Genomic DNA, 24,057 nt, shown 5'->3' on the forward strand with positions numbered 1-24,057 from the left:
AGGCTAGCTCTTAGATATTGTAGGCAGCAGGACATGAAATAGTTTTGCAATAACAGGACAGAACAGACTAAAGTTTTCCCCAGGTATTGCTGCAGTTACAGAGCAATCATGTAAGAGAGCTACTATCCATATTGTATGCAATAAGTGAGGGAACATCTGCATGTCCTCAAACTCCCTGCAAGCAAGGAGGACAAAAAGCACAATGACAATAATGTGTTGTGTTTCATGGGCCTGTTAAGCTTCAATTTTGAATAGTGTTAGAGAAGAGTAGGTTAAAATGAGGATACATACTAAAGGAAGAAAACCAATGAAAACTTGGTAAGTCTGTATAATGTGAAGGGAAAGTGCTCATGTTGCTTTCTAGGGTAACCAGATGATCCATCATAAAGATGAGAACAGTTTCATATCATGTACAGCACAAAGAATGATGATTCTGGAGCAGGTTTTTAAGTATCATAGCTACTCTAACAGTTACAGTATTTTTCCAGTTGTATTTAATTACCATTTTCAGTTTTACTTGAGGCAAATAGATCTTCAGTGGGATGGTTTACTGCATACTAAGATAAACATATTTAAATAGATAATGTATGTGTGTCTCTTTACTCTCTGTTTTCAAAAAATATAGACGTTATTTGAAATCAGGTGAGATTAAATGTATCATAGATGTCTATATCTGGGTCAGGCAGGGGATGGATTCCTGAGATTTTCTGCTTAAGAAAACGTAATTCATCATACCAGAATGTGACTCTACTTTTGTGGTTTGACTACTGAATGAAAAACTGTTTCTCTGTGTCAAATCAAACAGCAAAAGGCAAATGGTTTATTGCTTGAAGAGATGTAAATAATGTAATAAAAATATTAAACGAAAGAGTATACAGCCAGATCAAGATAACAGATAACTAATTGGCTTTAATAAGTATCTAAGTCATTTATAATTAGAAAGCATTGTAATCTTTAACTGAATTTTAAAAGTCACTTTCTTCTTGCACAGGAATATGGTATTTCAAAGGCTGAGAAACTAGAGATTGCCAAAGGTTACTGCACTCCTCTAGTTAGAAAAATCCGTTCTGACCTTCAGAGAACTCAAGATGATGATACTGTAAACAAGCTTCATCCTCTGTAAGTCTTTTTCACATGGTTCCATTCATTTCCATAAGACTTAATGGAGATACTGCATAGCTTTCTTATTTGAAATACCTTATTAGCTCATAGTAATTTTATAAGTATGATTCATTTCTGTACTGACAGCTGTTTTTAAAATGGATGCAAATCTCATTATGGCCTAATAAGATTTTCCTATTGTTTCCTTCAAGTTACTCCAGGGGTGTTATGTCCCCTGAACGCCATGTTCGTACACGGCTGTATTTCACCAGCGAGAGTCATGTCCACTCCCTGTTATCCACCCTTCGTTATGGTGCCTTGTGTGATGTGAGTTGAACCCCTTGTCTTTTAAAGCTCTGGTATTTTAGAGATGAACTGAAAGTACTCCATCTTACTAAAGTTTTGTTACTTGAAAGCTTAGTTTTCTGAAGTGGCTTTCATTGCACTTTTGGAAACATTTGATTTCACCCATAGGTGCAGAGACACACTGCAAATTGCTGGTGTGCACATTGGTGGAAATCAGCATGCCCATTAAAGTAATGCTGAGTTCCGTTGGTGTGTTCGGTATATTTTGTATATTTTACATTTTTTTAGAGCATGAAAAATGGTGAATACTTATTTTTAATAGTTTGGGGTGTGATAGTTATGTTTCCTATATATGCTGGAAAACTTCACTTACTCTATCTGTTTGACTGGTAGAGGGATATGTAGAAACATTTTCCACAATATAATAGTTGAAATGAGTTTATTACAAAATTAATATTTCCTATCTGCAGAGTTTAAAACTAACTCTATCTATAAAACATATATCATCATTGGCAAAAGAATGTGAAAGATACAGTGAAACAAAATATGAAAAGTTCTGTTCCCTACTTTTTATTTGATAAGTGTAAGTCACTTGTTTTTTTCTGTTTGCATCTCTGTTTCTTCCTTAGCCCTAAAAAGCTTCATAATTCTGCTGTGAATGTAAAATCCATGTAAAGGGGAAAAAGGGAGATGATCATTCTTTTTAAAGAAAATATCTGGGGTTTATTTGTTGATTTTGAATTTTTTTCCCCTCTTAAGGAATCAAAAGATGAGCAATGGAAACGAGCTATGGATTACTTAAATGTTGTTAATGAACTCAATTACATGACACAGATTGTTATCATGCTTTATGAGGATCCAAACAAGGTATTTAAAATGGTTACATATCTTCAGAAACAAATAGTGCTAAGCTGTGTATTAAAGTGTAAACCTATTTGATAATTTTCTTTCAGGAGCTTTCTTCAGAAGAACGTTTCCATGTAGAGCTGCACTTTAGTCCAGGAGCCAAAGGCTGTGAAGAAGATAAAAATTTACCAGCTGGCTATGGATACAGACCTGCCTCCAGAGAGGTAATAATTACACTTTAAACAAAGCAAAAGTTAGTTTTTCTGGATGTGGGCACATCTAAAATAAACACTATGAAATTGTTTTGGTTTTTTTTTTAAAGTTATTTTTATTTTGGTAGTAAAAAGTCTGGTAAAATACAGACAGTCACAAGGTCCTTTTCCACTTTGAATGGACACAGAGGTAGTGGACACAGGTAATGTTGATGTCTGTGGCTTTACCAAAATTTTTCTAGAAAAAGAAAATACTCATTGTTAGAAAAGTGATATTGACATCACTGTTGCATCAGTGATATTCTAGCAGCAGAAAGAAATATTTAAGAAAATAAGTTTCTTTGGCATGTTTATGAATACAGAGCATTGAGGAAGGATTGGTCTGTGGGTAAGGTCTGTGGATTTACCACCTGCTTTTTGAGAAATTAGTGAAAGCACAGCTTGACTGGAATTCTTCAATGGAGTTGTGGAGCAAAGATTTTATTACTGTGTCCACATACAATTAGAGTGTTGTAGTTTGAGCTGGGTGCCCCCCTGGTGCATTCACTTCCTGTGTCCAGAAGTCCAGCCCAGAGGGATGGACACAGGAAATTGTGTATTTCCTACCATAATTCTTTGCACCACTATAAGATCCAGTGCGGAGTCTGGCACTTCCTCTTTCCTTCCCTCTCCGAGACTTGGTAACTGGGGGAGAGATCTCCCGGCCATGGGCCTGATTGGGCCCAAGGCCACAGGGGGATGGGCAGTCTCAGGCCTGGCCAGCTGAGACTAGCCCAGCAGAGGGAGGGGGAAGAAGGAGCCCTGGGGGTTTTGCATGCACCCTCAGGTGGGGATGGGATCTTTCTTTGTCACTGCGCTTTGGGTTTTCTGTAACATTCACTGCTTTCTATTTAAACTTTCATCACTTTTGCAATCCGTTTGCCTGAGTCGTTATTACTGCCTGTGGTGGGGAGGGGACCTGCCCCAACCCATTACATAGAGTAAGATACATTATCTGAAACAGTGTCATTAATTAGGACTGCATTTTCATATGCAGTAGATTATTAAAAGTCTACAGAAGTGTCCTCAATGATACGTGATTTACATCTTGTATTTTTTATGCTTATGCAGAGATTTGCTTAACAATTACTTTTGTCTACATGTTGCAAGGTGTGCAGCTAAAGAGAAAATGATTTATGTATTTTTTATAGAATGACAGCTCCAAGAAAACCTCTCATAGAAATGATAGCGATGAAGAGACGTATGTGCCTAAAAGAGATGAAGCAGATCGGTCAGTAGTGATGTTCAAGCCAATGGTATCAGACCCAATTCACATACACAGAAAGTCTCCACTTCCAAGATCCAGGAAGATTGGTTCTGTTGAAGTAAGTGTTTAGGTTACAGATTTTCACAGAAATTACATCTTTGTTTTAACAAAATAAACCCAAATGTAATTCTACTTCTGATTTACACATATTACATGATGTTATGTCTCACAAAAGGGTTGCTTACTCTGTGAGAGATCCTTCATGGCAGTTACTTGTCTGAAGGATTTTTTTTTTTTTTCTAAAGATGAAGTATGATTTTGTGGTAAGATTTGTTTCCATTTTCCTTTTAAAGTAATTTTAGAAAAGCCAGCATTTGAAAATGAAGACCTTTTCAATCTAAACCTACATCCTTAAACTAATGTACACAGATTTTTGTATTCATCCTTACAAGACAGCTGCTATTGGGAATTAAGCAAACCTTCAGGTGATCATGCTGACAGGGAAGAGAGGGACTGGGGGTGGTGGTGGGGCACAGGAGGTGAGAGATGTCTTCTAGTGTATTTGCTTTCATGTGGAGTGAAAGTGACTCCACTTGTCAAGCATTTAAAGGTAAGCGAATAAACTGGAAGTTTTGGGTTTGGTTTGGTTTTGTTGTTTGTATTTATTTATTTTCATTTGGATTTTGTTGTTTGGGTTTTGTTTGGTTGGTTTTTTAAGTGAGTAGGGGCTGTGTGTCACAAATGCTTTAGATAACATCTTGAACAGTCTAGTCTCCTGTCTTGAAGGCCATGACATCTAGGTGTGCTTCACAGATACGGCTTTAATGTCACAGGGTTGGGGGCATGATACTGCTGTACATTGAGTGGCAAAACTTTAGATGGTGCATAGTGGCATATTACTGCTAGAAGCAAACTAACAGCTTCTAATTGCCTCATTTTCTGTTGCTTAATACCATCAGAAATGAAGATTCACACCAAAAGCTTTTTCCTGTCATGTTTGTGTGGGGAATGGGCTGTTTGAATTCAATAAAAATATTACAGATTTGAAAGAAACTTGGTTTTTAGTAGCTTGGAAAGAAAAAGATGCATGGTTCCTTTTTAGAAGGAGATCTGTATAACTTCACATGACTTCCATAAATTAACAGAAATAATAAATGTGAATGTCTTACATTTTCTATTTCCAAGTTGTATCATAAAACAAATGCTCACAACATCAGTATTTTTGATTTTTAAAATGTTTCAACTATGATCATGCAAACTCCCCTCCTAGTTAAGAGTTCACATACAGCCTAATAGCTACTACTTCAAACTTCTGTTGGTTTAATTTTCATACATTATGTAGAAGTTACTTTCAAGTAACTTATTAATAACATAATTGATAAATTTTTAATGTGCAGATAATTTATGTTCAGATGGTCAGCATTCAGTGCTTGTTTACTTGCTGGAAGAAAGTAGTTGATTTAAGGAAAACATACACTGAAAAAAATTTTTTGAGAAAGTGAAATGGGAAGTTTCATCTGGCCTACTGAAATCTGCAAAACTGGTATTTGGAATGTTTAAACCAAATGATATTTCACAACATTTTAAAAAGTCATTGAAACTTAAACTGCAGCTGCCTTGAAACTTTTTTATTGTCTTTTTTTTTTTTTTTTCCCCCTGTAAGGCAATTCTCTCTTCACCGATGTCCATTAATTTGAAAGGACACTGTCAGGTGTGAGATTACATGGAAGTTTTAATTGCTGATTATGTTATTAAAATAAAAAATTTTAAAACCACACTCAAAAAACTCCCAACAAAACAAACAAGAAAACCCCCCAAGACAAAACAGTTCAAACAGTAAATCAAGAAAATAAGGCTCATCAGCACTGGATACCAAATTCTGTATTGCTGAACATGTTGATTAGTCATGGCACATAGTGATGTCTATGGCATGGGGGACTCTTAGCCTGACACTGTCCTCCCTTGAGGTCCTAATAGGTGTCCAGCATGAGGTAATTTTTAGGACTTTTTATAAGGTTGAGAAACTACCACCAGACAGGTCAGCGCTGCTACCAGTGCATCAGCTGTAAACTCTCAAAGGCAATTCTAAAAATGAGAATCTCTTTGGTAAGGCTATAGACTAGAAATTAAAACTATTAAGTAATAAATAGGAAAATTTAATGTACTTAGAGGGGGAAAACTACTAAACAGTATGTCAAGGATAACAGATGTTCTCTTTTCAACATGTGGGAAATTCATAAAATTATGAATCAACCATTAACAACTGCTGTTTTCTCATACCTAGTAATTAGTGTACCAGAAATTTGATTGTGGTATTATAAGCTAGGATTGGATTATAAGATTTAAGTGGAACTCATAAATTCTTAATATTGTAGTATTACTTTTCACTGTTTAATAGTTTTAAAAGCAGTTTATAAAAGGGTGCAAGCAGATTGAGTTTTATTTCTTTTCTGTTCATTTGGCTCTGTTGAATCTAACTTTGCATGCTTTGCTGTTTTTTGCCCCCTTTCTCACTTCCAGGAAGAGAGCCCCCTGAGTGTGTCTAGCCCAGAGTGTATTGGTACCTGGCTGCATTACACCAGTGGTGTGGGTACTGGGCGTCGAAGACGCAGATCAGGGGAACAAATCACTTCTTCCCCTGTCTCCCCTAAATCATTGGCTTTCACATCCAGTATTTTTGGCTCATGGCAACAGGTTTTTAAACTTTACTTCATTAAACATTATTATGCATTCCAAGCAACAACCAGCTGTCTTTAAGGACATCTAATCCTTTATTATGGATTACATTTAAAGGAAATTCTTCCACTTCTTAAAATAACTTCCCGAGAATGTTTGGGGGAAAAAGAGCAAGTGCATGTTTTTTCCACTGAATGTATTACATGTTTTCCTAAAAATGTGATTTCTTTATAGGAAATGCAAAAGTTACCACAGTAAAAAAGACTTAGTCTACTGCCTAATGGAACAGATTTCTGCTTTGGTTTAGTTGTCCTTTAAGACTTTAAAACCAGCATTGCTTGATTTGGTGGTAGGTAAATTGAAAAAAAAATTGTAATAACTGCAAGCAATACACTTTAAAATAATTTATTTGGTGCTTCATATTGGTATTCAAAACTTGTTTTGCACATAGCATATTTTCAGTGGCCTGGTATTAACTACTGCAGGGAAAAAACTCTTAACACTAATAATTCTTGCCTTCTGTATTAGGAGGTATCTGAAACTCCCAACATAGTACATCATTCATTGACTTATACAATATTTTGGAGATTTTTCTAAATATCTGGGGGGAGAAGGGCAGGGAAAAAAAGAATTTCTTTTTAAGTATTACTGAAGCCTAAAGATTGTCGAAATATTATGTATATGGCAATGGATGGTGTTCTGTTAACCATATCCTTTTTCTTTGAAAATTTTCCTAATTTATTGTGAAAAATCCTTCAACTACTTACATTGGAAAATTTTGTATTGGTAAAGGCTGTGAGCATCTGAAGATTACACTGATTAAGCCCCGTGCATGGATCAATTATTGTATGGTATCCTCAATAGTTTGTCTGTCATTCCTTCCCTCCCCTCCTTTTTTCAATACAGGCGCAGTTTAGGCAAGTGCATTTGGTAAAATTAAATAAAATGTCTCAAGTATCTGTTCTCACATCGGTCTTGGTCTGTGTCCTTTCTCATTCTGAATGCTTGCTTTGCACCACATCATTGCAAGGAACTCGTATGTGAAATGAACTCCCTTCAGAAGGGGATGTTGCATGATCTTTCATGTTTCTTTTATGTATTTTTACTAACATTTATCATACAGCTTATTAACACTTGTCTGTCTGAAACAGGCTGCTCTATCAAGTTAAATGGACATTTCATGCTGCTGTCCTACTTTCCCTTATTTTTCTGTTTTTTATATCCAGGTCCTATCAGAAAGCAATAGTAACTTAAGAACACCAAGAACTATTCTGGAACAAAAGCAGAGTGGTCTAGGTATGTGCCTACAATTGAAATTTTGTTTGGCATTAGAACCCCTTTTTATCTGCCCATTTTTCTGTACAATTGTACATTCTTTGAATAGCTTTTATGTTAACAGGACCTAATTGTACTTGTTATCAATAATATATGCTGAGTGTCTGCCTATGAACTGGAGATTCTTTCTGCAGCAAAAGTTGTCAAATAAATTGCAATTTAAAAGAAAAAAACGTTTGATACTGTTCACACTAACTGTACTGCTCACAACAGGTACACAGGATTAATTTTAATGAAACTTAGATTTATTTAAGATAGTGTAGTTCATGACTGAGTTTCTGGGTTTTGCAAGAAGCTATGGAGTTGAAATGGCCTGCACTGGAAACTGTTAAAACTATTTTCTTGAAAATTAACATTTCATATTGTGGGCAATTGATGGAATTGAAGGTGCTTTACCAGGGGTAAGAGGATGGGGAACAAACCTCAAGTTTCTTGATTTGTACATATTCCCTCTCCTAAAATAATTTTTTTCCTTCCAGCAATGAAATCAATCATGTTATAATTCCATGAGTTGTTTCAAACTCTTTTAAGCCAAGTGGTGCTTTTATGTTGCTTCCTGGAAACAGGCATACATATGACTGATACATAAAAATACAAAATCTTGCACTACTGTAAACTGATATTGTGGGGTTTTTATTTGTCTGTTTTCATGTGAAAAAATAAGTGTAGAAAATGGATAAGCTATATGCATAAACTTAGAAGTAGCTTTTCTTTGGAAAGAGCCGCAATTTTTGTATGTGTAATGTTTCAGTAACATTTTTCCCCTATAATATTTTTCCCGTAGTAAAATGCATACATCAGGTGCTCTTACTTAACGAAGTTATGTTTTATATTATGTGCTTGCTAAAGTTGAACAACTTTTCATTTGACAATGTATGACTCAATATGGTTTGTAGAATTTGATGCATTTCTCTATGTAGATGAAGGTATTGCATTTGCTGTGAAAGGCTTTTGCCACAGACCAGGCACCAATTTATTTTGGCTGTGATTGGTCACATGTGCTAGTAATGTTTCCCTTTACCAGTTCATTGACTGTAGTGAAAGTATATATCACTGGACAGATAGTTAAGTTTTTAAAAAGTTGGCTACTAATCTAAAATATAAAAGATAATTATGAGTGAAAAACCACTTCTTTAAACTAGTTGCAAAAACTAAAGGAAAAGAAAATGGCAACATTTTCCCTGTTTTGTTCATTGTATGCAAATTTTGTTTATGGTTGATGATTATAGAAGTTACTTTTCTTTGTGTGACTCACAGTAGTTTGTCAAAAATCCCACCCTGATAGCAGGAATGTATGAGTTGTAATAAAAATACTCTCATTTGCATGGAGATCTATGAAAGTATTCTCAGGAAAGGAAGTCAAGCTAAACTTTATTGAATTTCTAGGTATTATCAGTTTGTAATACTGTCAGTGATGGTAGCTGAAATACAAATAAGGTGTTTCTAATTAGGTTAACTTTTTCTTGGGGCTGGAAGGTAATTATTTTCATATTAAGTCTGTGGAAATGCAGTAATTCATTGCAGCTTGTCAAAGGTTGATTTGACTGGGATTAAATCAGTGAGCAATATTTTTCCAGATTATATTTGTTTCAGAAATGCAGGTTTTAAAACAATAACATCATCATCATCTTGGTTTTATTTTGATGTTTTGGTTATATTTACATTGATGCTAACTGGTAATTTTTCTTTACTAAAAGTGAAAACAGGACAAGAGCTCACTTTGCCAGTCCTCTGTTTGCATATATAGCAGAGGGTGCTGTCATGAGTAGAAGCAAAGTAAATTATGATAGTTTCAGCTTACAAGTACCACTCTGACATTACAAGCATATTGTGAACCTGTCCAAGGCACTGCCAAAAGCTGCCTTTTGTGTGGTAAGAGCCATGTGCTTGCATGCTGCATGCATCACCAATGTGAATGGACGAACACCTGGTTGTTGTATGTATTTTCTCTAACTCCCATCAGGGTCTCACTGTGCGGGCCTGTTTAGCACCTCAGTGCTCGGGGGTTCTTCAAGTGCACCTAATCTACAGGATTATGCTCGTACTCATCGTAAAAAGCTGACTCCTTCTGGCTTCATAGATGGTATGTGCACACTCTCGCACATGCACGCACAAACCCATGTGCCACATTAAGCTTCTAAAGAGAAATCCTAGGTTAGTGATTTTAATGGAATCCTAGAATCCTTTGCCTTAGTATTAGTTATATGAGTTTCTGTTGCTTCTTTATTGCCCATAGTTTGTTATTTTTAACTTAATAGTACAGTTAATTCCTGTTTCTTTCTTGAACACTAGGCCACAGACTTGTGATGCATGACAGGAGATTTCAGTAAATGCATTTTCTAAGTGAACTAAAATTTGGGATTTGAAGTTCCTTTCTCATTTTAAGCTTAGGATTTTATCATTACTTCCAGATCTTGGAATTAAATAAATTACTTAGAGCATGCAGAATGAATGAAATAAATAATAAACTAATTACTTAAATACTGACAGTGAAAATTTTAGGATTCCTGACCATTTTTGGCTACAAAGGAGCAGGAAGTTTTTGGCTTGGGATAATCTGGGGGTAAAGAAGAAATTCTCGCAGTTGATTTCAGAATGTAAATATGCCAAAGCACACCTTTACAACTCCAAGATGAAACAGTATTCAGGCTGGTTTTGCCCCCAGTTCACAACTCAGTGTTCAACTCTAACCTGATATAACATTGTATGCCAGAATCATCAGCTCATTCTGCTTGTTTTCATACACTTCATTACACATCTTGTAGTTACCAACAAAATAAATTTTCTTCTTCTTAACCTCTGTTTAGATTTTAGCCCTTTTCCTTGGTCTCTTCTGCATGACACTCAGTTCTAATACGTTCTCATCCTTTTTTCTTTCTTCTTCCTTTCCTTTTTAAAAATGTCCCTCTTTGATAGCTGTTACAAATTTCAGGTACCTGTTTTTCTCTTTCTCAGACACCACACGCGGTTCTGCTGTTAAAAGGTTTTCTATCTCATTTGCTCGACACCCAACCAATGGTACGTTTTGCTTTTATTTTAAAAACAAAAACAAAACCAGAAAGTTCCTTGCTTCATCCCTTTTATTTTTATTTCAAATATGGGGTGTACAGTATCATCCAGCCATCTGTCATTCCTAACTTAAGCACAACTCCAAATATATTTGTAATCATTAGATATCCTAAATCCCTCCATTAGTATAAATGCATCAAAATTCATTCCTTACAACGATCCTTGAAAAAACTGAATTGCTATTGTTAATTGCGATCTCCATAACAAATTACTCTTCACAATTTCTCGTATGATCAGACTATATAGTGCAAGATAAAAACAGAACTAAATTTGATCTTTGTTGGGCATACAGTTCCTGATAGCTGCTACTTCTTATGTCTTTCTTCTGCTGAGCTGTTTCCCCTGAACCTCTTGATTCTAAAATAAAGCACTGAAATGACAACTGGACTTTATGACTGTCTTCTTGAAGTGATACTAAATTAAAAATCCAAAGTTGAAACTTTGGTTCAATTCCTGCTAAATTTCTGTATTTATCATGGGACAAAAAATTATTTTACCTTACCATACTTCTTTGTTCATCAGATGTGCAAAATATTTAGATACTGCACTGAACAAGTCACAAGCAAGAGATGTTTCTTAAACTGATCTCTTGAACTTCAAGAGTGAGGGTTAACTTGTCTTCAGTCTACCATAGTTACCACAAAAAAAGTGGTTTAACACACAGGACAGAAGTACGTCTTTTCTTTCTCAGTAAAATATTCAGTGTCTAGCATTCCACATGATTAAATAGACCCAAAATTCATACTGCTTATTAAAACTCAGTCTTCAGTATACACCAGATTTTAATGTAGTTTTTACAGATTTCTTTATAGCAAGCTTTAAAATGTGTATGACTGCTGGCTGATTACAGTGACAATAATATTACTGAAAATGGAATGGAAAACATCAGCATTTTCAAGTTAGATTCAAACTAAATCATCTTAGAAACAAGGTTAAAACAAACGTGGTTTTGTTTGGCTTTGGCAGATGGAAATAGTCCTTTATTACATTCATTTGGAATCCATACTGAGTTTCTGCACTGAAGTGCCTCTTGAAGTAAGGCTCAATTAATACTATTAAGACTGTGTTTGATCTAAAGGACAATTCTAGTGTTCTATTTCAAATAGGAAATTTAGGAGTCCATTTTAAACCTTTAGACTCAAACCAAATAACATTTCCAAAACATAAAAGGTCAGAAAGTAAGAACTGCGATTGAGTGTCAGTGTCTAGTAATATGATTACTTTCTGTTCCACTTAGCACTATATTTTTTGTGGCTACATTATTTAGAAGAAGGATCTAAATTGTTTTTTAACAAATGCATTGATCTGATACATTTAATACAGCAGTATTACCACCCATCTTTTATAAGATTTGTGCATGCTGTATGAGCTCCTATGAAACCAAAGTGCATTGAAGGTTTCCAAGGGTTCTCTACTAACATAAGAACGTGTTGTTTTGTCTGTCCTCTGGGCTACCATTTTGATTCTCCTTGTCCCTTTCACTCTGTTTGTTCTTATTTATGTTGTTACCCCATCCTCTTAACTCATTTCAGACTACCCCCCCATCTTTAGTTCAAGGAACATGGTGAAACAAGTATCTTCTGACAATGCTTAAACTTATTTTCTGGGCCTGTGTGCAGAACACCCACACCTCTTTAGGTGATGGTCCATTTCTTGTGTGGAATTTCTAGGCTCCAGTGGTATGTTTCTATAGCTTTTAAATGTAAGACAACAGGGTGGCTTTTTGAAATTCTGCGTTAACCCTTTCATTGCCTTGCCTTTTTGATGGGGTCAGTGCCTTAAGAGTAAATACAGCTAGACATCAAAGACTGTTAGTTTACAAGAAATTGCATTTTTTTAAGGGATACTGTCAGGCTTCTTAATTATTAAAATTCAATTTTATTTCTCATCATAAAATATTTATTATTAAATATTCAAATAAAACACTGCAGATAGATTATAGGGTACATTTTAAGTCATATCTTTTAGGCAAAGATAGCACAACACCATGCTGAGATATGGTTGAACAAAAATCTGTGGAGGGGAAACTACTGAAAAAAAGAAAACGTTTTTCTTTATTCTTTAGTAGGGCATAGGTATATTTTGAAATTCCTTTCTGGTTTTCTGTAATACTGCCCTATAACAGCAGTAGTTATTAAAAAGTTAACCTGACATTGTCCCGCTGTTATTTGCAAAATTAAGAAAGTTAATTCTCATTTAAGTGATGGTAACTTTCCTGTCAGGGTAAAGAGGTAAATCTTACATTTTGCTGCAATGCAAAGAAAGGGTTTGCACTCTACATGCATGCGTAGTTTTTTAGGATATTAATATGTATGCCAAACATCTTAGTGCTTACACTGAAGCTTAGCTACTGCCTTTATAGGAAAATAGAAATTAAGAATGTAATGGTGTTTCTTTTATACATGAAAACCAAGTTTCTGTGATATGCAACATTTATTTGTAATACATTGAGGGTGACATAAGTAGACTTCAGTTGATTGTATATTTGAAGTTGGCTGTCCCTCAGATTTGAGTATGGCCAAGGTAAATGCTAATATAAATACAGACACCAGGGAGATTAAATTTTTTTGAGTTACTTGTCCATGCAAGGCATTAAATGGGAAGTGAAAGGGCAACACTGGATATCACAGGAATAACAATGCTTATTATTTTAGGGGAGGGGATAGTTCATAGTCGTAATTGTATCTCCTATAAATGTACCTTGAACTGAATGTATAAACGTTATCTCATTCAGTACTGTTTCTCACTTATATACCTTAAATGAAATTTAGCAACCATAAATTTATAATACTGAATTGCAAAGTTGTAATGTTACAGCGGTATATTGACAAGACTGATGGACATGTTTTTCTCTTCTGCACTGCAATTGAACGAAGACCTCTTCATTGAGATATCAAACTTGCATCACTTTAGAGACCTACAATTTTTTCTTTACCAAGATGTTTACATACTTTTTAGTATGATAGCAATATGGGTATGCATGGTTGGTGTATGGCTGAGACTAATGTAGAAAAGCAAAGTCCAATAAATTTTTAGATTTTGGGTTTCTATACTTACCTGTTTTATCATAAGAAACATAGTCATTTAAATACTGCTTTTAACTGCACAAAGGTAGGTGTAAATACGTTATACAAAGATAAGCATGTAACCTCAAGGTATGAAATTGCTAACAGTGGTTTTCCTTTGATTTTGAAGGCAACAGTTTGTTTTCACAGAATACTGAAGTTGATAGAATGTCAAGTCTGCAAATTTATTGGTTGGAAGTTGTAGAAATTTTAGCTGATTTTCTAACAGTTGAAAACACAGCTATTGCATTTTACTTGCATGAATGACTTATCTAATTACTGTTGTGCCAGGTATGAGAATTGAGAAGAGAAATACTACCGTTTCCTGACTTCTTTTTCTTAAATTATTTACTGAGTGTGTCTTAGGGAAAATTTAGGTTTCATTAACTGATTTGGGAGTAGAGAACAGTTGTAATGTTTGAAGACCACTTCATCACTTTATATGCACATGGGATTTGTGTCCCATGGTACCTTTAGTTTAGTTCACCCTGGAAAATGGTAAATCTTGTTCTGATGCCTATAATACTTAGGGTCCAGGATTTCAAGAGTACTTTGCACATGCTGATTTAAAATAAGTACTTTTTGTAATACATAAATATTTGGCCCTGAAATATCTTAAATCCTGTCTTGTGTTTAGAAATCCCTTTTTTTTTATTATTTTTCTTTCAGGTTTCGAACTATATTCCATGGTGCCTTCTATTTGCCCTTTGGAAACTCTACACAATTCTCTGTCTTTGAAGCAGGTGGATGAATTTCTTGCTTCTGTTGCTGCTCCATCAAGGGAGAATCTACAGGAGACATGTACTGATTCTAGTTTGTAGTTATGTTAATTTTAAATTGTTAAATATAGTGTAGATGTCATTCAAATAATGTCTCTGTTGACTGGGGTAGTAAATTAAAGAGTTAATGAAATTGTAATTTATTTATTTCCTCACATTAAGAACTGCTCTGTATTGTCCACATTATTAGCTGAATGAATTTTAGTGGGCATGCATTATTTCCAGCTTGACACTGTACTGTTTTACTGGCAGTAATATCAGCAGAATAGGGTTGCCTTTTACAAGCCTTTTATACCTTAAAACTGTTTATTTCCTGTTTCTTTCATTATTACTTGGGTTTTCATCTCTGAAGTGTCTTTCTGATACTTACTTGTTAATAGTTTTTCCTGCATGTTTAAGTGATCTTGAAATGCATGTTCTATCTGTGTGCATGCCTCTGGGATTACTTACCATTGTGATTATACTATTGTGTCTTTGGAAATGGTTTCAGTTAGGTCAGATTTACCATATATTAATATGTTTTTAATTCATGTAGCAAATGATTGAAAATCATTCTTCTTGAGGAAACTTCTAAAGACTCACACTTTCATCAGAAAACTTGTACTTGCTGGTACTGACACAAAGATTACCTAGCTGTTCTCTTTTTTTTGTTTTTTGTTTTAATTTTATACTGTTTCAATTTTAATCAGTAGCTAACTTGATAGGGTAGGCCTTATATCTGAGAAGATAAACAATTTAAAAAATCAGATGTTATTGTAAAAACTTAGACTTACAGGTATTTTAAAATTCATAGCTATTCAAATAATTTTACTGGTTTGTAAGTATGTGTGTCTTCAAAATCAGCTCAGTACACAAGACAAAAAAGTATTTTTAAGAAATTGTCATAATTCTGTAGTGGTCGTCACCTTTTTACAAAAGAGCGGTTGGAAATTAGACCTGCTAGGATTGCGAATATAGGTGCTTTGCTCTCCTGTTTTCCTGTAATATTTGGAAGGTGCGTAGAGAACAATGCACTGTGTATACATTTTTTTCATAGGCCTTTTGGACAAAATGCCTATTCCAGTGTAATCTTAATAACCTATGAGAAGTAATAATGCTTTTGTTAGACCTGTGGCCAAGCAGCTGATACTGAAACTCAGCTTAGCACCCTTAGCATCATGAAGTTGTATTGCTTTATGACATAAAAAGGAGAAGTTCCATTTAAATATGAGGAGGAACTTTGGAACTTTGAGGGTGGTGGAGCGCTGGAACTGGCTTCCTAGAGAGATGGTGGAGTCTCTAGAGTTATTCAAAGCCCACCTAGAAGCCATCCTGTGCAACGTGCTCTAGGTGAACCTGCTCTGGCATGAGGGTGTGGACTAGATGATTTCTGTTCCATGCTTTGAAGTTTTGACGAGTGCAAAATCAGTAGCTGAGCTGCTGGTTCCGTAACTGTAGCATCTCGTGATGGACAAATACACAGTTCTGTGCTTGCTATTTCTGATTTTTTGTTCAGGTGAGAGTATTGTTGTTACTAATGACGTTTACCTTCTTCTGCCCCATTTCAGCTTCTCCATCTTTCACGATTCCACTGTCAGGACGAAAAATTCCTTTAAACACATACACGCCTGCGAAAATTCAACCAACACCACTTGAAACTTTGCCTGAAAGATTAGCAATAGAGAAAACAACCTCATGTAAGTAACTTCTGCCAACCTGATTACATTATTTCCATCAGACAGATTCTTACCTGCATATTGTTTCTTACAAAAGCTATTTTTAACATTCCCTGTGTAAGTGGGATAATTTTATCGGTCAGAGAGAACTCAGTACTGTTGCAAAGTTATTTCTAGTGGTAAAACTGTATTAATAACTACTTTCTCTTATCCTTGGAAGTGTTTGGAAGTATTTCTAAGGCCTGCGAATTTGTGGTGTTTAGAGGGCCTCTGAAACAAAATACCATTGCATTGCTGGCTTCATTCAACACAGTTTAGTTTTGTGTGTGTTTCTGTGCTAGATAACTGGCGTTTTTCTTGCTTTTGATGCTTTTTAGCATGGATATTCTTAAGTGTAAAACCTAATACTTTTTTTTCCCTTTTGTCTGTACAGCTACCCCTGGATCTTCTGCTTGTATATCTAATGTTAAGTTATCTCTTGAAGAGGCCTCACTAGATGCAGAACTTAGTGATGAAAAGCTTTCTGAGAAGAAATAAAGATCATACAAAACTGGAAGCAACTTCTTAAAAAATCTTTAGTGTGCATCTAAATTACTGAGCTTTCAAAAGCCATTCATGCCTGTAGTTCATAGTGCACTTAAGAATATTCAGATTATATATGGCTAACCAGCGTGCACGCTACATATTTAGGTGAAATGTCTTTCCTCGTTTTCTAAAACACTTCAGGAAATAGATTTTTCAGTTTGAATGGCACACCTTTAATGGAAATTAACCTCTTCAGTGTCTTAAAATGTTTACTGTAAGCTTGTACACAAAGAAAATACCAATGCAGTGGTATGTCTTACAGTGGCTCAGTTGATGTCACTATAATGAAGGCATTGTCTATTGACATTATTTTCATGGATTTATAATCACCTGAATTTCTTTTGTGGGCTGAAAGATAACACGCATCATGGCCAGAAGGTTTTTCTTTTCTTAATTTATATACATTTCCAAAGAGATTTCTTTTGCCTGGTTTGGATGATAAGCGGAAGTTTTCTGCTTTTGAATTACTATGTCATATATGCTGCAATAATTAGGCATGATAGAGTGAGCTAATGTATTGTCACTTTTGACTCATTTTTATTCTGTGTTTACATCAGACCTGTAACATTCAAATATTCTCATTTGTTATTTAGTATACATGCTTGTATACGGGTACCTGTATATCATCCAGCAGATAAAACTGGTTTTAATATGTTTTATCAAAACCTTTTGTTTACTGAAAATGCAGTTCTATTTGCTTTGCCATATGTTTCTACAAAAAGGCGATATTAAAATGCAGGTTTTGTAAAAAGAGCAATGGTTCAGCTGATCTGCTAGGAACTTTATCCTAAAAATTGTAAATATTCTATCGATGTTTTGTAATTATCCCTTCTAGGTAGACATAGACTGTGGTCTACCAGAACTCAGTGCTTGCTGTTGCAAAATTCTCAGGATTCATCATGGTCTGGGGATACTCCTCTCCCTCTCCTTCCAGTCTAGGTGGTTGACAGCTGCTCTCGTGACAAAACCAACCAAACAAAAAACCCAACCAACCAACAACAAAAAATCACAGATTTTGCAAGAGCTGTGAGAAGCATTAGAAGTTAGTAGAACTTTGAGTTACTGGGTTATGTAAACTAATCGTACAGTCTCAGCAGTTATTGTGATTTTATCTGTGGCATGGAAAATTATTTAATTACTGTTATTATCTCAGATGTATACAAATACTGTCCACTTTTGTAAGTTCAAGTGGCAGTTTACTAATAACAAATTCCATAAACTACAAGTTAGGTAAGTCCTTTTACATTTGGATTGCAGAAGACACCTTCTGAGTAGTACTTTTAAATATGGTTCTTACTCCAGACCCAGTGCAACTGCAATTAAATTCACTTTGCCATGGGGTCTGTTTTCAGTGTTTACTACACATGAAATGGCTTCAGCAGGCTAATTCTAGAAATGCTGGGTAAATACCAAAAATAAGGAGGGTTTCACAGCTTACAAATGTACTTAAAACATTTAATGTTCTATAGTGTAACTGTGTAATTGATGGTGGTAGTTTTGCACACAACGAATGTATACTTGTTTACTGTTTAAAAACATACTGTAAAATTTAAGTATGCATATCATTCCAGTCAACCAAAGCTGTGGCATATTTTTTTTATTGTGCTCTGAAATAAAAATGTCACTGGCAATATACCTCCATTTTGATTTCTTTTAAGCATATATGTGATATACAGTGAGTTGTTAACTCAGTAATCTTGGCAGAAAACAATTTACAAATAAGCCATTAATACGGAAATTATGTAGCAGATCATCTTGAGTGCCATTATGCAGCATGTGCAGGGCATCCAGATGATCAGGCCCAGCCAGTGTGGCCAGGTCCTGCTTGACAAACCTGATGATCTTCTACAACAAGGCGACCCCCTTAGTGGATGAGAGAAAGGCTGCATGGACTTTATAAAGCATTTAACACTGTTTCCTTCTGGAGAAATGGATTGCACAGGATTTGGATGTGTGGATACTTCACTGGGTTAAAAACTGGAGGGACAGCCAGGCCCAAAGAGTGGTGGTGAATGGTGTTAAATCCAGTCGTTGGCTAATCACTAGTAACTCAGTTTTGGCACTGGTTCTCTTTAATATCTTTATCAATGATCTCAATGAGGGATTGGGTGCACCCTCAGTAAGTTTGCAGATGACACTAAATTTGTGCTGATTTGCCTGAGGGTAGGAAGGCTCTGCAGAGGTATCTGGATTAATGGGCCAAGCTCAATTGTATGACAAAGCCAAGTGCCAGATGCTGCCCTTGAGTCACACCAACCGTTTGCAACACTATAGACTTAGGGCAGAGTGGCTGGAAAGCTGCCTGGTGCTACAGGACCTGGGGGTTATGGTTTACAGCTAGCTGAACATGAGCTAGCAGTGCGGCCAGATGCCCAGTGGCCAACAGCATCCTCCCCTGCCCAGCAGGAGTAGGCAAGTGATTATGTCCCTGCACTTCACAGAATCACAGAACATTAGAGGTTGGAAGGGGCCTCCAGAGATTAAGTCCAACCCACCTGCCAAGCTTGGCACAGGGGAAGCTGCACCTCAATACTGTGGTTTTGGGCTCTTCACTACAAGAAGGTGGCCAGAGAAGAGCAATGAAGCTGGTGCAGTGTCTACAGAACAAGTATTACGCAGAGTGGCTGAGGGAACTGGGATTGTTTAATTTGTGGAAGAGGAAGCTGATGGGAGAAAGACCTGATTGCTTGCTACAAGTGATTGAGAGAAGGTTGTAGCAATGTTGGTCTCTTCCCCCTACTATCAAGTGATAGGACAAGAGGAAATGGCCTAAAATTGCACCAGGGTATGTGTGGTGGGTTGAAAGGAAAGGCTCCGCTTTCCCTCCCCCACTGAGAAAGAAACCACGGCTAGACTCAGTTGGGGAAAGCAGACTATATTTACAAACATATATAGGAAGCAGATTATATGTAACACAACAAATACAGGTATTTTACAATATATACAGAAATATACAGCAAATAAACACAATCAGAAACCAGGCCCCTACCAGAGGGGCCTTCCCCCTGTGCCCCCTTCACCCCCCTACCTCCCTTCTCCCCCAGAGAGGTAGAAAAAGAGAGAAAGGGCGGTTAGCAAGGCAAAGGAAGGCCTGGTACAGGAGTTAGTTCTTATCTCTTGGCCAGAAGCAGTCCAGCTGAAAGGGAGAGCAGAGAAAGGAAAACTGAAGGAAAGTCCCAGCTGCTCTGGGTCTAAGACTTTACCTCCCACAATAATCCGCCAATGAAATTCGTTTAGAATACAAAATATTTTATAAACATTTAGCCAGAGTGCCCCTTCCTTAAAGGCACAGCCTCAAACAGTCACAGTATGTTTAGATTGGGTATTAGAAAAATTACTGAAAAGGTAGTAAGAGATTGTTTTTATCATTTTATATTGAAATTATTCCTCAAAAATGTAAACAGTCTTTGGTCTGATTTGGCTTCAGGAGGACAGTGGGCTATTTATGAAGCTTCTTGTGATGGGCTCTTTCATCTTTCTGGGTAAACTGAGGCACAGCAAAATTCTCATTGCAAGGGGAAGTGAGGCTTGGCTCCAGCACCTGAGGCTCATGGCTTCTCTAGCTAGCAGTGTATAGGGCTTGTAGCATGCAACTCAAGGCAAGGCAAATTAAAGCAAAACAGAACCAAGCAGGCAAAACAAAGGCAAGGCAAAAGTGACTACAAATTAGCCTGTATATATATCTTGCCAAAGATTCAATTGTGCCAATAGGGCAACTAAGCCAGCAAACAGTTACCTAATGAAGAGGGATTCTGCCAGGCTGTGGCCATGAAAGGTAGAAACATAGGCTTGGTCAAGGAAAAGCAGGGGCCAGTACACGTGCTCTTACCACAAAAGGAGACTTGTTTACCAGACACGTTAGGTCCTGTCCCTTTGTCCTTTTCCTGCTCTATCCCAACTTCTGCAGGAAGGAGGGGGCAGAGGGAGACCATATCTAGACATATCCAGGCCTGTCTTGAGTTTGTGCTGGGCCCATTTGGCCCTGCTGCTACAGAGCAGTCAAGATGGTCTGAATCAGAGCTGATAGTAACTGAAATCTGTAAACCACAAAAAGCTCTAAAACAACCACCTTTTTCACATTCTTTCCTGTGTGTACTGCCTCCTTCAGAACACAAATCCATCCTCGCCTCAGTAGTCATAATTCCCATTAAAATCAGTTTAACTAGGCAAATAGTGAATTTGGCCCAAAAAGTAAATCAAGGCTACTTATTGTACCCACAAAAATTATCTTTTTAAAATTGTTACATAAAAATTAAAAGTATGACTGGCCATTTAAAGAGACAGCAACAGTGGCTTTGGCACTCCAAATCTCTAGCTGGGAGCACTTTATATTGGTTTTAATTTTTGGTAAGCACATAAGCTTTAGCTTACAAGGAGCCTGGAGAGGCAGAGGAGGGGGCATGGTCGCTGCTCTCACATGCTCTCACAAGACTCAGCAGGGTGTTACCATGGGAACATTAAAGCAGTAGGGAATGGCACATGGAAGCCATTTAAAGAGATAGCAACAGCTTTCAGTAATGCAGCGCACAGTGTAAAATGTAAAAAAAAAAAAAGATTAAAAAAAAATAAAATAAGGCATCAAAGCAAAATGGTCTATACCCAGCGGAAGAAGTCTGTGTTCGACAAAGTGGAGGTGGGAATCCAGACAGAGCTCCCACGACTGAAGTGATGATGCAGGTTGCAGACTGCAGGGACACAGCTGTCCAGACCACTGACTGACTGCAGGGAATATCTGAGCCACCTGGCAGTACCAAAGGATAGCACAAAAAACCACCTGCATGTGGTGTGAGCATGTGAATGACCTGCTCTGTATGGTGGCAGAGCTTAAGGAACAGGTAGAAACAGAACAGGTAGAAAGAAGCATTTGGAAAAGTGAAAGGGAAATGGATTGGTGGAGTTACACCTTCCGACTCTGAGAGACACTCACCAGGTGTCAGAGGAGCACCATGCTACTTATTGTTAGGCAGAAGGAGGATGTCACCAGGCAAAAGGAAGCAGCCTAAGAAAAGGAGGCAAATGGTTACAGGTCCCTGCTTGGGGAGGTAGGTGTACCCCTTTCCAGCCTCCCTCACCTTCCCAGTTACCTCCACACAACAGATACAGAGCACTGGAAGGCCCCTGTGTCCTACACCTGTCAGGTGGAAGACAGAAGCTCAAATGGAGGGGGTGAACAGTGGTGGGTTCATGGCTGTGGCAGGGGTCAAATGTACATAGCAACCTCTTCCACAAGGAAGAAGAGAAGGGTTCTAGATGTTGGAGACTCACTCCTGGAAGGAACAGAGGCCCAAATATGCAGGGTTGACCCTCACTATAGGGAAGTCTCCAGTCTTCCTGGAGCCCAAATCAAGAATATCACTAGTCAACTCCCCAACATGGTGAGGTCACATGACTATTATCCATTACCAATCTTCCAGACAGGTGGGGAGGAAGCTGCATCTTGTAGTCTGAGGGGAATGAAGAGAGACTTCAAGGCCTTGGGACAGTTGGTGAAAAAGTCTGGGGTACAAGTTATTTTCTCTCCCCTACTTCCAGTACCTGGCCACAATATGGAAGGGAGTAGAAGAATCCATTTGGTAAATACCTAGCTCCAAGACTGGTGCTACAGGCAGGGCTTTGGGTTCTTTCAAAATGGTTGGTTTTATTGGACACCAGGACCAAAGGTAGTACATGGGAGAGACTTGTCTCACAGGAGGAAAAGAATTCTAGGACAAGAACTAGCAGAGCTCATTCACACAGCTTTAAACTAGAATCAGAGGGAGATGGGGTTGTTACTGGGCTTGCACCAGTGGGACAGTGTTCCAGTATTAATGAAGACCATAAGGCCTCCCACCCCTGCAGGGTAGAATCAACATGCTCAGCTTGCTCCCTGCAATGCCTGTACACCAATGCATGAGGCATGGGCAATAAGCAGGAGGAGTTAGAAATCCACGTGCGGTCAAGGGATTATGATCTGGTGGCAATTATAGAGACATGTTGGGACAGCTCACATGGCTGCAGTGTGGCCATGGATGGCTGTGTCCTTTTTACAAAAGACCTATCAAAAAAGTGAGGTAGTGGAGTTGCTCCCTATGTGAGGGAGCAACTAGAATGTACTGAGTTCAGCCCAAGGGTGGCTGAGGGGTGAGTTGAGAGTTTGTGGGGCAGGCCAGCATGGACCAACTGTTGATGCTTATTATAGACCACCTGATTAGGATGAGGAAGCTGATGAGGCCTTCTACAGGCAGCTGACAGCAGCCTCACAATCACAGGCCCTGGTTCTCATGTGTGACTTTTAACTACCCTATTTGCTGAAAGGCCTACTCAGCCAGGCTCTTCTTGGTGATGCCCAATGACAGAACAATAGGCAATAGGTGGAAGCTGAGGCATAGGAAGTTTCATGGAAACAGGAAGAAAAAGTTTTTCACTGTGAGAGTGACAGAACACTGGGTCAAGCTGCCCAAAGGGGTTGGAGGGGGTTGAATATCTCTGGAGATATTTGAGACCTGCCTGGGTGAGTTCCTGTGTGATCTGGTATAAGTAAGCCTGCTCTGGTAGGGGGGTTGGACTAGATGATCTTTCGATCCCTTCCAGCCTCTAATATTCTGTTTTATTCAATGGTGTATTTAAGGCATTTTGTTTAGGTGTTAAGTAAATTTTCATTACAGGTTCTTCTAACATAGCTAAATGGCCTTTTAAGATATGTTAAAAAGTTGCTTAATGTGGTACTGTGAAGGTTTAATCCTTCCACCACATAAAGCACAGCTAAATTCAGTCAGAGGAGCAAATAGAAAGCTGTATTTTACAAGCAGAATAAAATGCAATGAATATATACAAAATATACAGTATTTACAGTATATACAAAAATATACAGGGAAGAACGTAACACAGAAACACCCTCCTGAGGAGAATCCACCCAGGTTCTCCCAAAACCCCTTCTCTTTCCCCCTTTCTTGTCCAAGGCTAATTGAATGGAAAAAGGATTAAAAGAGAAGTGGATATTAAAGGGGAAATAATTAGTTCAAAGTTCAAAGTTAGAGAAGTTAGTTTTCTTATCTCATAAGTTTCAGTCCAAGATCAGTTGCATGCACTCTGGCCAAGAACAGAAAAGAAAGGCAGAACAGACTGAAGACATACTGTAAGTTCTTAAAGTTATATTCTACTGATCTGCCAGTGAAATTCGTTCAGAATTTTCTTTGTTTTCCT

The 24,057-nt window shown here is 37.3% G+C and overlaps 1 protein-coding gene across 1 annotated transcript in view; it reads left to right on the forward strand.

The window, feature by feature from the left end:
- The window catches only part of PPIP5K2 (diphosphoinositol pentakisphosphate kinase 2), a 60,433-nt gene extending 42,807 nt beyond the window's left edge, over window positions 1-17,626 (forward strand). The window contains exons 20-31 of the mRNA XM_054178958.1: window positions 992-1,119; window positions 1,314-1,428; window positions 2,167-2,274; window positions 2,361-2,477; window positions 3,656-3,829; window positions 6,232-6,405; window positions 7,614-7,683; window positions 9,686-9,805; window positions 10,678-10,740; window positions 14,526-14,657; window positions 16,183-16,311; window positions 16,724-17,626. Of these exons, the coding sequence (XP_054034933.1) occupies window positions 992-1,119; window positions 1,314-1,428; window positions 2,167-2,274; window positions 2,361-2,477; window positions 3,656-3,829; window positions 6,232-6,405; window positions 7,614-7,683; window positions 9,686-9,805; window positions 10,678-10,740; window positions 14,526-14,657; window positions 16,183-16,311; window positions 16,724-16,827 (1,434 nt within the window). The 3' untranslated portion in view covers window positions 16,828-17,626. The remainder of the gene's footprint in view (window positions 1-991; window positions 1,120-1,313; window positions 1,429-2,166; window positions 2,275-2,360; window positions 2,478-3,655; window positions 3,830-6,231; window positions 6,406-7,613; window positions 7,684-9,685; window positions 9,806-10,677; window positions 10,741-14,525; window positions 14,658-16,182; window positions 16,312-16,723) is intronic.
- The last annotated feature ends 6,431 nt before the right edge of the window (window positions 17,627-24,057 follow it).

This window comes from Dryobates pubescens, chromosome Z (assembly GCF_014839835.1).
Source record: "Dryobates pubescens isolate bDryPub1 chromosome Z, bDryPub1.pri, whole genome shotgun sequence".
In the NCBI taxonomy this organism is placed as follows: Eukaryota; Metazoa; Chordata; class Aves; order Piciformes; family Picidae; genus Dryobates; species Dryobates pubescens.